General features: G+C 34.7%; 2 protein-coding genes across 2 annotated transcripts; both read right to left on the bottom strand.

Moving 5' to 3' along the window:
- Window positions 1-3160: 3160 nt before the first annotated feature.
- On the bottom strand, window positions 3161-5620 carry LOC112035939 (cinnamyl alcohol dehydrogenase 1). The gene is made up of 5 exons (XM_065766081.1): window positions 5444-5620; window positions 5222-5331; window positions 4450-4677; window positions 3893-4332; window positions 3161-3576 (listed from the first exon to the last, which is right to left on the bottom strand). The coding sequence occupies exons 1-5, from the start codon at window positions 5534-5536 to the stop codon at window positions 3374-3376; spliced, it is 1074 nt and encodes a 357-aa protein (XP_065622153.1). The 5' UTR covers window positions 5537-5620; the 3' UTR covers window positions 3161-3373.
- A 4591-nt stretch (window positions 5621-10211) lies between these two features.
- LOC111990957 (uncharacterized) lies at window positions 10212-10910 on the bottom strand. Its single transcript, XM_024022736.1, has one exon. It carries the CDS (start codon window positions 10908-10910, stop codon window positions 10212-10214), a length of 699 nt encoding a protein of 232 aa, XP_023878504.1.
- Between the last annotated feature and the right edge of the window lie 774 nt (window positions 10911-11684).

The following is an 11684-nucleotide window of genomic DNA, read 5'->3' as shown; positions in this document are numbered from 1 at the left end:
ATTTCTTAATACCTTTGACTGCATTATTTTCCTCAAATGTGATTTTCTCAAATACATATATGGTTTCAAATCTGCGGTTGTTGCGATAATCAGTCCTATCCTATATCAATTATCATATTCCAATTTCTATGGCCATGACGTGACTTCGCATTATATAATGAACAGCTGAGCATGACTGAATGATTCTTCACCTTTTTGACATTTTCGCTCAGTTCAAAAAAAGCCTATGTTTGTTGAGATAAGTTTTGATGACCAACCATATGATATGTGTTGAGTTTTCAAGAAGTCTATCCTCTTTACTAGAAGAATTTATATTGAAGTAGAAGGCAAGAGATTCTCGAAACATAGCTATCAAAGAAATTTCAGTAGGTAGAGAGTTTGGTGGTGAAGTGGAGCCAATGCTATTACAGAAGATGTCCAGAAAGGAAAAGTCTTTGTACTATATAATAAATTACAAAGTGTCTAAAATGGTTTATGTAGAAGCAAAGGATTTTTTATTTTTTAAATGTTTTTTTCAAGTATAGGACAGGGACTCTTAAGTCTTACCCAAACTTGGTTTTAAATTGTTGACGATTTATAAAATATGATACAACCGTTAGGATGGGATACTTGATCAAAACATTTAAGTACTTTATTATTGCTTGCCAAGCCAAAACTTCATAATCAGTAGGTAGAGAGTTTGGTGGTGAAGTGGAGCCAATGCTATTACAGAAGATGTCCAGAAAGGAAAAGTCTTTGTACTATATAATAAATTACAAAGTGTCTAAAATGGTTTATGTAGAAGCAAAGGATTTTTTATTTTTTAAATGTTTTTTTCAAGTATAGGACAGGGACTCTTAAGTCTTACCCAAACTTGGTTTTAAATTGTTGACGATTTATAAAATATGATACAACCGTTAGGATGGGATACTTGATCAAAACATTTAAGTACTTTATTATTGCTTGCCAAGCCAAAACTTCATAAACTGATTGTATATATAAATAGGTTGGTGATATTATTTGAATGCAACAATAGTTTTCATTTTCACCACATAACAGTTACTTACATTGTTTCCAAACCAAATTTATATCAAAAGATGAATCACCTTTGTAGCATTATGGTTTTATTCTTCATTTTCAAGGCCATTGAGCTATTTTAAGGACAAAGTTTGGCCACAATTTCACTTAATATCATTTATTAGATGTAAATTTTGACAAATTCATTATTAGATTACATTTTCTTTTTATATTTCCATGCTCACAAAATTTCCAAAAAATCAAAGACTACTAGCTATGTCATTAATCAAATGTTTAAATTTCAATTTTTTTGTATTATAAAATGGGAAATGTTAACCAATGCCCTAAGGGTATTAGTTTAGAAATTATTTTTAGAAATATTTTATTGGAAGAATGATAAAACAATATATGTTGTTGATAACCTTTTATATTTCATTATTTTTCATGAAAGTAGCGTTAAAATTTTCCTATTATAGTTTATTAGTAATTGCTCTAAGGACATCCGTTAACATGACCCTTATAAAATTATGTATAAAAAATAAATTTATAGTGAATAATAAACAATATTTGATTAATACAAAATTTGACATGCGTATTAAAAATATGCAATTCAGCCATTATCTACAAACTAATTAATTTGTAGCAAAAAAATGTCCATATTTTAATAGGTTATGGACTTTGGGTTCAATATCATCCTAAAAGTGAGATTAAAAATTAAAAGTTAAAAGTTAATTTTTAATACGAACAATTAGATAAAAAAAAGCTTTAAAAAATTTCTGAATGAAAGATTAAGATTAAAAATGTTCTTTCTAACTTTTAATCTTAACTCTTAAATAGTAATGCATCCAACGCTATCTTAGATATTCCACTGAATCTCAATCTATGCAAATTTATGAGGTCAAAGGATGATGAAATTATTTTTAGGAAAATACTAGATTCGCAAGGACACCTACAGACAGAAGCAGTTGTCAACATGCCTTCTCATAAACTTGTTCTCCTGGGTTATCGTCCTTTTTCCTTTTTTTCTTTTTAAATGAATGGATATAGTTGAGAGAGAGAGAGAGAGAGAGAGTAGTAGTAATGAGATTCGGATTTAGTGCAACACTCATGTAACAGTGAACTAATGACAGATTAAAAAGTTAAATTTTTTATTTTATTTTAAATTTTGGCCTTTAAATCATATTTCTTTCTTGGATTATGTTAATGTTGTGCTAGGGCATATATTAATCATTCATTTTAAGAATTTTTTTTTATAAAAAATTGAATAAGTTGTCAAGATAGTCAATTTTTTATTTTTCCATAAAAAATTTCCTAAAATAGTTTTATTCCCATAAAAAGTAAAACCCTTCTTAAAAAAAAAACTTTTACATCTCACATCGTTATACTAAATAGAATAAATTTTTTCTCCAAACTAGTTTGAAGAGGCCATTCAAACTCATCATATATTTTTATATTAAGTATAAATTTTGAAAATCTAACCGTTAGATAGTATTTTCTTATTATACCCATCATGTTTGCAACAAGAAGATCAAAGATCAAATGCTATATCATCAAATAATTGTTAAAATTTTAAGTTTTTGTGATCTAAAATTATGTATAAAAAATAAGTTTATTGATTAAATAGTAAAATAATATTGAATTTGAACGAAATTTGATAAATATGTTAAGAATATAAAGAACACAAAATTTAATGATTGAATTTTTAAAACTCAAAAAAAAAAAAGATAAATAAAAATTTTGAAGAGTTTTTGTTAAACAAAGAAACTTTTTTCACTTAAATAAGAGAACGACAACTTTTTGTTGGTATACAATTTTGTTTTAACATATATGGAAAAGATAATGCATTGGCCTAGTGGCTGCTGGGGTCCGTGTTGGGTTTGAGTCACGCTCCACTCTTCCTAGTTCCTACTACCGACGTGTAGGTACTTTAATCTTTATCATAATGAAGTCAAGCGATTAGGGGTATTATGATTACACTAGGATAGAGCCTGCCTCTCACAGCAACGTTAGCTAGGCTATGACAATTCTTTTCCATCAAGTTTGGTATCTATCGTTGTCATAATTTCTTTACTAACCCCAGGGCAAACATTTAGGACCACATAGCCAGTAGGCACATACCAATGATAGATAACACCACAATTGTATTTAATTATGTTTGTTTGGGTTTTGGGTAAGATTACATTTCATTAAAATTTAAGAATTCACAACACAAACATCAAATCAATATTTAAGATATACTATCTTAACTTCTTATTATTGAAAAACACATTGAATTCACTCAAAAAAAAAAAGAAAAAAAAGAAAAAAGAAAAAGGCATTTAGTTAATGTCTTCCACAGGATGGAATCTTTGGTTTTACTCAAAAGTGTATTTTGTTTTCACTGATCAAGTTTGCTTCCAGCAACATCCACTACGAATCTGTATCTAACATCATTCTTTTCCAGCCTTTCAATGGCTTTGTTAACATAGTCCATCTTGATGACTTCAATCATGGAAGTCAGGCCCTTCTCTTTGCAGAACTCAAGCATCTCCCCTATTTCCGTAATACTTCCAACAAAGCTTCCAGTGATTGTCTTCCTCCCTGAACAAATTGAACCAAACAAATCAGCTCACCCCCAATTAGAAACAATAAAATGCAACAAACAGTTTCAGTTTTTGTAATAATCAGGGAAAAGGTCTTTTGACATTAAATTCTTAGAGAAAAAGTCTGTACGTAAGAGACAAAACACCCACCACAAAAGGCAAAACATTAATTAGAGCAAAAATATTCAATCTTTCCCCAAACCAAAATAGCATAATCCTCAGAAATTAGAAACCCAGATGAAAATTTCCAAAATTTGCCGAAATTTTCTAACTTTAAAGCATTAAAGGCGGTTGAAGTAGAGAGAGAGGCTTACCGAGCATAACCATTGGAGTGAGAAACTGCAGAGGAGTGTTAATAACACCCATCAAGATCAACTTCCCATCTAGCTTCAACAAAGAAAGGTAAGGCTCAAGAGGATGAAACACAGGCACAGTATCAATGATGTAATCCAGTGTGTCAGCCTTTTCCTGCATTTTAGTGGCATCAGAGCTGACCAAGTACTCGTCAGCGCCAAGATGGTCCAGTGCCTCCTCTCTTTTCTTATCAGAAGAGCTTATCACAGTCACATGGTGGCCCATGGCCTTGGCTATCTTGACCCCCATGTGTCCCACTCCTCCAAGCCCCAATATCCCTCCTCTCAACCCACTCTGCTTCAACCCAAAGTGACTCAGTGGACTGTAAACTGTCACTCCTGCACACAATAGTGGTGCTGCCTGTTCTGGGTCCATCCCTTCTGGTATGTTCACCACAAACCTATAAATCAAAAGAAATAGATTTTAGAGTTTTGCATATCCATATCTTTCTTTAATTACAAGAAAGATCAATTTTTTGATATGATGTGAAGGGGTTTTGGTTTTGAGTATGAATTACTTTTGGTCTACAACCATGGAGCTAGCAAAGCCTCCTTGGGTGGGTTTGCCATCAGTGTAAACATCGTTATAGGACCAAATTTTCTTGTTGCAGTATTGCTCTATGTCCCTTTTGCATGGATGGCAGTTTCTGCAGCATCCAACAATGGCTCCCACTCCCACTATGTCTCCTGCTCTGAACTTACTCACATCTGAACCCACCTCCACTACCTCACCCACCACTTCATGCCTGTTTCAGTTTTCAACAATTAAATAATAATAGAAGTTAATAAAGCAAGCACAAAATGGGGGGAAAAGAGACTGAGACAAAAAAAAAAAAAAAAAAAAAAATTGTCCCTTTTGCATGGATGGCAGTTTCTGCAGCATCCAACAATGGCTCCCACTCCCACTATGTCTCCTGCTCTGAACTTACTCACATCTGAACCCACCTCCACTACCTCACCCACCACTTCATGCCTGTTTCAGTTTTCAACAATTAAATAATAATAAAAGTTAATAAAGCAAGCACAAAATGGGGGAAAAAGAGACTGAGACAAAAAAAATAAGAAACCCAATCATGACTAGAATCAGGAGATGGCTATAAAAAACAGGAATTCATTAACGCGTGCTTTTAGAAAGTTTTTTTTTATGAAAAAGCGAAAATATAATTAGTTATTTCGACAATATTTTTAATTTCTTATAAAAACTTTTCTAAAATAGAGGGGCATTAACCGGAACTACAAAAAAATAAGTAAGAAAAAAGAAAGTGGGGGGTGTGTTTTAGTTGCATGTACCCAGGAACCATGGGATAGTTGGACATGCCAAGATCATTCTTGATCTGATGAAGATCAGTGTGGCAAATTCCACAGCAGATTACCTTGACGTAAACATCTTCTGGGCCAGTGTTTCTGCAAAAAAAAAAAAAAGTTTGATTTTGGAGAAACCCAAATGAGATTAGTGGACTATATTTGTCAAAAATTAGAGAATGAGAGAATCAAATCATGGTTTTGAAATAGATGCCTGAGAGTGTAGGTGTAAGGTGCTAGAATTCCAGTAGGGTCAGTGGCTGCCCAGCCAGTTATTGTCCTTTGTGCCTCAACACTACCCATATTATTTTTTTCTTTCTCAAACACACGAGAGAGAGAGAGAGAGAGGGAGAGAGGGGATGGGTGCAGCTATTGCGGAATCAGAAAAGCAAATATATAACACACACACACACCCACACACCATGGAAAATGAAAGCAAATGAGAAAAGTTGACGTTTCAGCACAACAGTGGGGTCACGGTGCGGTAGGTGAACCCTGGTCGGTGGGGTGATCCACTGCTTCCAGAACCACACCACTACTTCGTCCACATCTACAAGATAAATTAAAATGGGTCCCTTTTTAACTTTTATAGGTCCATATATATATATATATATAAACATTTTTTTTCTTCTTAAAATAAGTGGAGTGGAATTGGACTCTAGAATCGAATATTCTTGACTAGATGAGTTTGTCCGTTACATAATGGTTCCATTTGAATACAATTTATTTTTACTGAAATTGAAAACTGAAGACACTGTAGTAAAATAATTTTTAAATGTGTAAATAGTACCGTGAGACCCATTTTTAATATTTTTTTCTAAATAAAGTAATTGTGGGTCCTGTGAACAGTGCATAAATAGTACCAGAACAGTACATGAATAGTAACATTTGTCTTATGAACAGTAAATTTTGTCTCCTTAAAATGCGTGAAAGCAAAAAAAAAAAAAAAAAAAAAGAGAAAAAAACGCAACGCAGGATTTAGCGTTTCCGCCGAATCTTGTCTCCTTAAAATGCGTGAAAGCAAAAAAAAAAAAAAAAAAAAAGAGAAAAAAACGCAACGCAGGATTTAGCGTTTCCGCCGAATCCAAACCCACACAATGTCTTGTTCATTAGCAGTAGTGTGTATATTATTAGTTTATTTTTATTTTTTATGATATAGTTATATTTTTGTGCAACTTATAAACAATTAATCACTTTTATACATTATCTCATCATCTTCATCTTCCTCTGATTAAAATTGGTGTTCTACATTAGTGAATTTTTATTCACAAGTGCAAACACTACAATTTGATTGTAAAAATCTAGTGTGGATGTGATGCATGATTTGACATGATTAATGAATAAAATACAATAGTGTGAAATTTTAGTATCCGTTTAGGAATAGTTTATTTAACTTTTTGCTAAAATTTTTTTGATAAAAGTGTGTTAAAACCTTAAAAAAAAGTGAAAAAAGTAGGGTTTTAAAAAATTGTAATTAAAAATTGGCTAAAATGTAAAACACATTCTCCAAGTTTTTTCAAAATTCATTTCAGTCCATTAACTTTGTTTTCGTTCATTTTAGTCCTTTAAGTTTCAAATTTATTTAATTAAAGCATTTTCGTCAACTTTTGTTAAAAATTTTTGAAAAAAAAATTTGAAAAATATTTTTTAATCATTAATTGAATTTTTTAAATAAAAAAATTTGAAGAAAAATTTTAAAAATTGGAAAATTAATCACAACATATAAGAAAAGTTGATGCAAAAGATTTAATTGAATAAACTTGAAAGTTAGAAGATTGAAATAAACAAAAACAAAGTTAGAGGGCTGAAATGAATTTTGGTAGAGCAGAATTCATTTCAGTCTTTTAACTTTGTTTTTGTTCATTTCAGTTCTCTAAGTTTCAAATTTATTCAATTAAGGCATTTTCGTCAAATTTTGTTAAAATTTTTTGAAAAAAAAAATTTTGAAAAATGTTTTTCAATCATTAATTGAATTTTTTTTAATTTTAAAAATTGGAAAAATAATCGCAACATATAACAAAAGTTGATGGAAAAGACTTAATTGAATAAACTTGAAAATTAGAAGATTGAAATAAACAAAAACAAAGTTAGAGGACTGAAATGAATTTTGATGAAGCAAAAGGATGTGTTTTGCATTTTAGCCTAAAAGTTAAAAGTTAAAAGTTAAAATTGATGTCAAACTCACCTTTAGTAGTTAAAAGGACCATTCACATGTACTTTTAGTAACATGACTTTTTTTTTTTTTTTTTGAAGAAGAACGAACTTAATTTATTAAGAAAAACCGGCTATGTAGCCAATACAGAGGAAATAAAAGTGGTGGAACATCCTCCATCACACTACAAATCGAAACACATATAGCATGACGAGCTAACTTGAGCAACAATATTACCCTCTCTCTTTACTGGAGAGTAGTGTAATTCATTAAAAAAAATTATCCTTATGTCTAATTTCATCCAACACTAAGCCCACGGTTGAAAAGAACTCTGTATATCATGCAAACCTTCACCAGCACAAGCGAGTAGTCTCAAGGATGGCAGTTGAAGACTTGGTCTAAAGCGAACTCCATTGCATTGCGATAACCATCGCCTCAATTTCTAGAGGGCTGTATGCCTAGGGAACCTGCTTAGATAGTGAGCCCAAAACCAAGCCTTCACTGTTACATATGACCACCCAATCCCTGCTCTTTTCTCTTTAGTGAACCTGGCCCCTCACAATTAATCTTCACCAAACCATTATAAGGTGGTTTCCATTTTTGCACCGTGAGAGGGACAGTCGAATTGAAGGAGGGTACGGATTAACTGCTGGAATTCCTACAGACGTTCCTTTGCCAGTTGGGTGATTAGATGCAAATTGCACTGGGTTTATTAAGTCGAACCTGGTTTCGTTGTGTCTAGATGGACTAGGCTACCTGTTCTGTTCACGAGCTACTAAGTCGCACACAGGATCTTATACGGGTTTCGTCCCCTTTCGGGACCGAAAAGAGCTCCAATTGGTGTTGGTGTTTGATCAACCATGATAGCAGCTCTTTGAAGGGGATGAAGCTGAGTGAATTACGACAACTCCACAAGGTTTAGTCCTTCCAAACTACATCCAATTCACCACATGACCACAAAGCATGGAGGGAAGATTCATTAGCACAAGAACAATGATCACAGAGAGGATTTTCAATAACAGTTCAATGCATCAAATTTTCCTTGGTGGGCAGAGAGTTTCGGCAAGCCCTTCATATAAAATTTTTAACTTTGTTTGGTACCTGCAGTGACCAAATACCTCGCCATAACTCCCTATCTTCCATAGACCGGGCTGCAATATCAGAAGTTTCTTCCTTCGACTTCAAGAACCGGTACCCCGACTTGCTTGTATATGTCCCTGTTTGAGTGAAGGGCCAAAAAATTCTGTCCTCCACCCCTTGTTGTGGCAGTGGCATGGACTTGATCAGTTTAGCCTCTTCAAGAATAAAAACACCATCAATGACTGAATGGTTCCAGCAGTGTGTCACTTCATCTATCAATATCTCAACCCTTGCATCTGCCATGGAATCAATCATGGGAGAAATTACCTTCGTTGAGTGTTTCCGTTGCAGCCATGTACTTTGCCAAACGTGCACAGACCTCCCATTTCCTACCATCCACCTACAACCTCTAAGTAGCACATCTCTCCCATGTAAAATACTCCTCCATGCATAGGACCCTATGGATGACTCTTTAGCCTCCATTATGGAACAATTTGGGAAGAACCGGGCTTTGAAAAATTTATAGAAGAGCGAGTCTGAATTTTGCAAGAGCCTCTAAGCATGTTTTGCCAACAAGGAGTCATTGAACATTGCTAGGTCCCTAAAACCCATACCCCCCTCCATCTTTGATTTTGTCATTTCCTCCCATTTCAACCAATGAATTTTTCTTTTATCTCCTCTTTGACCCCACCAAAATTTTCTGACCATTGATTCAATCTCGTGGCAAAGTCCCAACGGAATTTTAAAGCATCCCATAGCATATGTTGGAATTGCTTGAATAACCGCTTTTATCAAGATCTCCCGCCCCGCTTGAGATAAAAGCTTCCCTTCCCAACCTTGTAATTTTCTCCAAACTTTTTCCTTGATGAAATTGAAGCTCTCCTTCTTTTTCCTTCCCTCTAGAGATGGCAACCCAAGATATTTATCATAATGTACAATCTCTTGTAAGCCTAAAGCTTCCTTGATCTCAACCTTAGTGCCTTCCAGAGTGGATTTACTAAAGAAAATTGCTGTTTTGTTTTTGTTCACCTTTTAGCCTGACCCCTCCTCATAAATCTCCAGAATCTCCATAATTTTTTTGCACTTCTTAATGGTTGCCCTGCAAAAAAGAAGACTATCGTCTGCAAACAATAAGTGTGTTAGTTAAGGGCCATTCCGGCTAATGCATAACCCTTTTAACTCCCCCATTCTTACAGATTGTTGTATAAGTCCATGTAAGCCTTCCGTGCACAACAAGAAGAGAAAAGGAGAAAGTGGATCCCCTTGTCTAATCCCTCTAGTAGGTTGGATGAGGCCTTGTGGTTCGCCATTGACTAGGATAGAATATGTCACTAATTTTATGCACACCATAATTAAACCAATCCACTTCTCATTGAACCCCATTTTTCTCATGACATTCTTCAAATACACCCACTCCACACGGTCATAGGCTTTGCTCATATCTATCTTTACATTCATGTAGCATGTTTTCCCTGTTCTCATGTTATTCATATAGTGAAGTGACTCACAAGCAATAAGGATATTATCCGTTATCAACCTATTTTTTGTAAAGGTTGATTGGTGTTCAGAAATAATACTTGATAAAATTTTCTTTAATCTATTGGCCAACACTTTAGAGAAAATTTTGTACAAGACATTACATAAACTGATGGGGCGATAATCACTCACACTTTAAGGGTTTTTGATTTTTGGGATAAGGGTGACAAAAGTGTGGATTAATGGATGTGGGATGGTACTTGAATTGAGCTAGGATAAAATTGAATTTGTGATATCAGCATCTACCACTCCCCAAAAATGTTGAAAGAACAAAGGTGGCATGCCATCAGGACCCGAGGCTTTGAAAGGTGCCATCTGTTTCAAGGCTTCTTTTACTTCAAAAGTTGTAAAGGTATCAGTTAGAGCTAAGTTCATTTCTTCAGTAATCATCGAAGGAATGTGCTCTAATTGAGGCCATTGGGGATTTGGCCTTGAGGTAGAGAAGAGCTCCCAGTAATAGTTTACCAACACCAGATTTATCTCCTCTGATTTTATTCTCCATGTGTTGTTCTCATCCATAATTCCCCGGATTTTATTTTTCTTGTGTCTCTTAGTAGCCCGACAATGGAAGAACTTAGTGTTGTTATCCCCATTTTTTAGCCAAAGAGTATGTGATCTTTGGCTCCACATTCTTACCTCTTTATCCAGCAGAATATTGATCTCCTGCTTTAATTCTCTAACCCGACCATTTTGCCCACTTACAATAGCAGCAGATTCGGCCTCCACCAAGAGAGCTTTTTTGTTCATTAATTCCTTCCTCACATTACTGAAAATGTTGTGGTTCCACCATGCTAGGTCCCTACCACAAATCTCCACCCTTTTTAGTATATCACTGTCACAATGCCTCACAGAATAGGAAGACCAAGATGCTTCCACCATTTCTGCACAACGTTCATCTGAAAGCCACATTTCCTCAAACCTGAAAATTATTTTTTGGGGGGGAGGATCCAAACCCAACAGCTTGATCAAAAGTGGACAATGATCAGAAGAGGTAATTTATAGGTGTTGAACAATCGAACAAGGGAATTTCAGAAACCAAGCGTCATTAGCCAAACCTTGGTCAAGTCGTTCCCAAATTGAATGTCCATCCTCAAAATGTTTGCTCCATGTGAACCAATTACCCACAAATCCAAGATCCAAGAACCCACATTCATCAATAACATCTCTAAAGAGTTGCATCTGTCTATGTTGTTTGATAGCCCCGCCTAGTTTCTCCTCCTACCGAGTGGGTTCATTGAAGTCACCTGCACATAGCCATAGGGTTTGTGGATGGTGTTTTAAAGTTCACAAATTGTCCCAAGCTTCAATTCTTTTTGATGTATTTGGTTCCCCATAAAAACCAGTGAACCTCTACTCATGTTCAGAACCCCTATCAATCTAAGTGTCAATGTAGTATTGTGATGAATCGACCACCTCCAAGTTCACTGTTGACTTCCAAAACATAATAAGACCTCCACCGCGGCCTTCCTTCGGTACTACCCATTTGTGTTCATAGTCAATGCTTCGTTGAACTGTGTCTAGTCTTGCTTCGTCTACCAGTGTTTCAGCTAAAAGCACGACAGAGGGGTCTTTTGCCCAGATCATATTTCCAAGCTCCTTCCCAGTACGCAGGTTCCTAAGCCCATGATAGTTCAAAATTAGGAAATTCATTGTGATTGGCGGGGCTGAGCATTAGCCTCCATC

The sequence above is a fragment of the Quercus suber genome, unplaced genomic scaffold (assembly GCF_002906115.3).
Source record: "Quercus suber isolate HL8 unplaced genomic scaffold, Cork oak 2.0 scaffold_679, whole genome shotgun sequence".
Lineage (NCBI taxonomy): Eukaryota > Viridiplantae > Streptophyta > Magnoliopsida > Fagales > Fagaceae > Quercus > Quercus suber.
This window is presented reverse-complemented; position numbering and strand designations above follow the sequence as displayed.

What these genes read in the sequence shown, in the direction of transcription:
- LOC111990957 (XM_024022736.1), bottom strand. Translation starts at nt 10,910, where the DNA reads ATGTGGCTTTCAGATGAACGTTGTGCAGAAATGGTGGAAGCATCTTGG.
- LOC112035939 (XM_065766081.1), bottom strand. Translation starts at nt 5,536, where the DNA reads ATGGGTAGTGTTGAGGCACAAAGGACAATAACTGGCTGGGCAGCCACT. An exon ending in ACACCTACACTCTCAGGCAT is followed by an intron (nt 5,332 to 5,443) that starts CTATTTCAAAAC and finishes TTTTGCAGAAAC; the next exon opens with ACTGGCCCAGAAGATGTTTA. An exon ending in TCCATGGTTGTAGACCAAAA is followed by an intron (nt 4,333 to 4,449) that starts GTAATTCATACT and finishes TTTGATTTATAG; the next exon opens with GTTTGTGGTGAACATACCAG.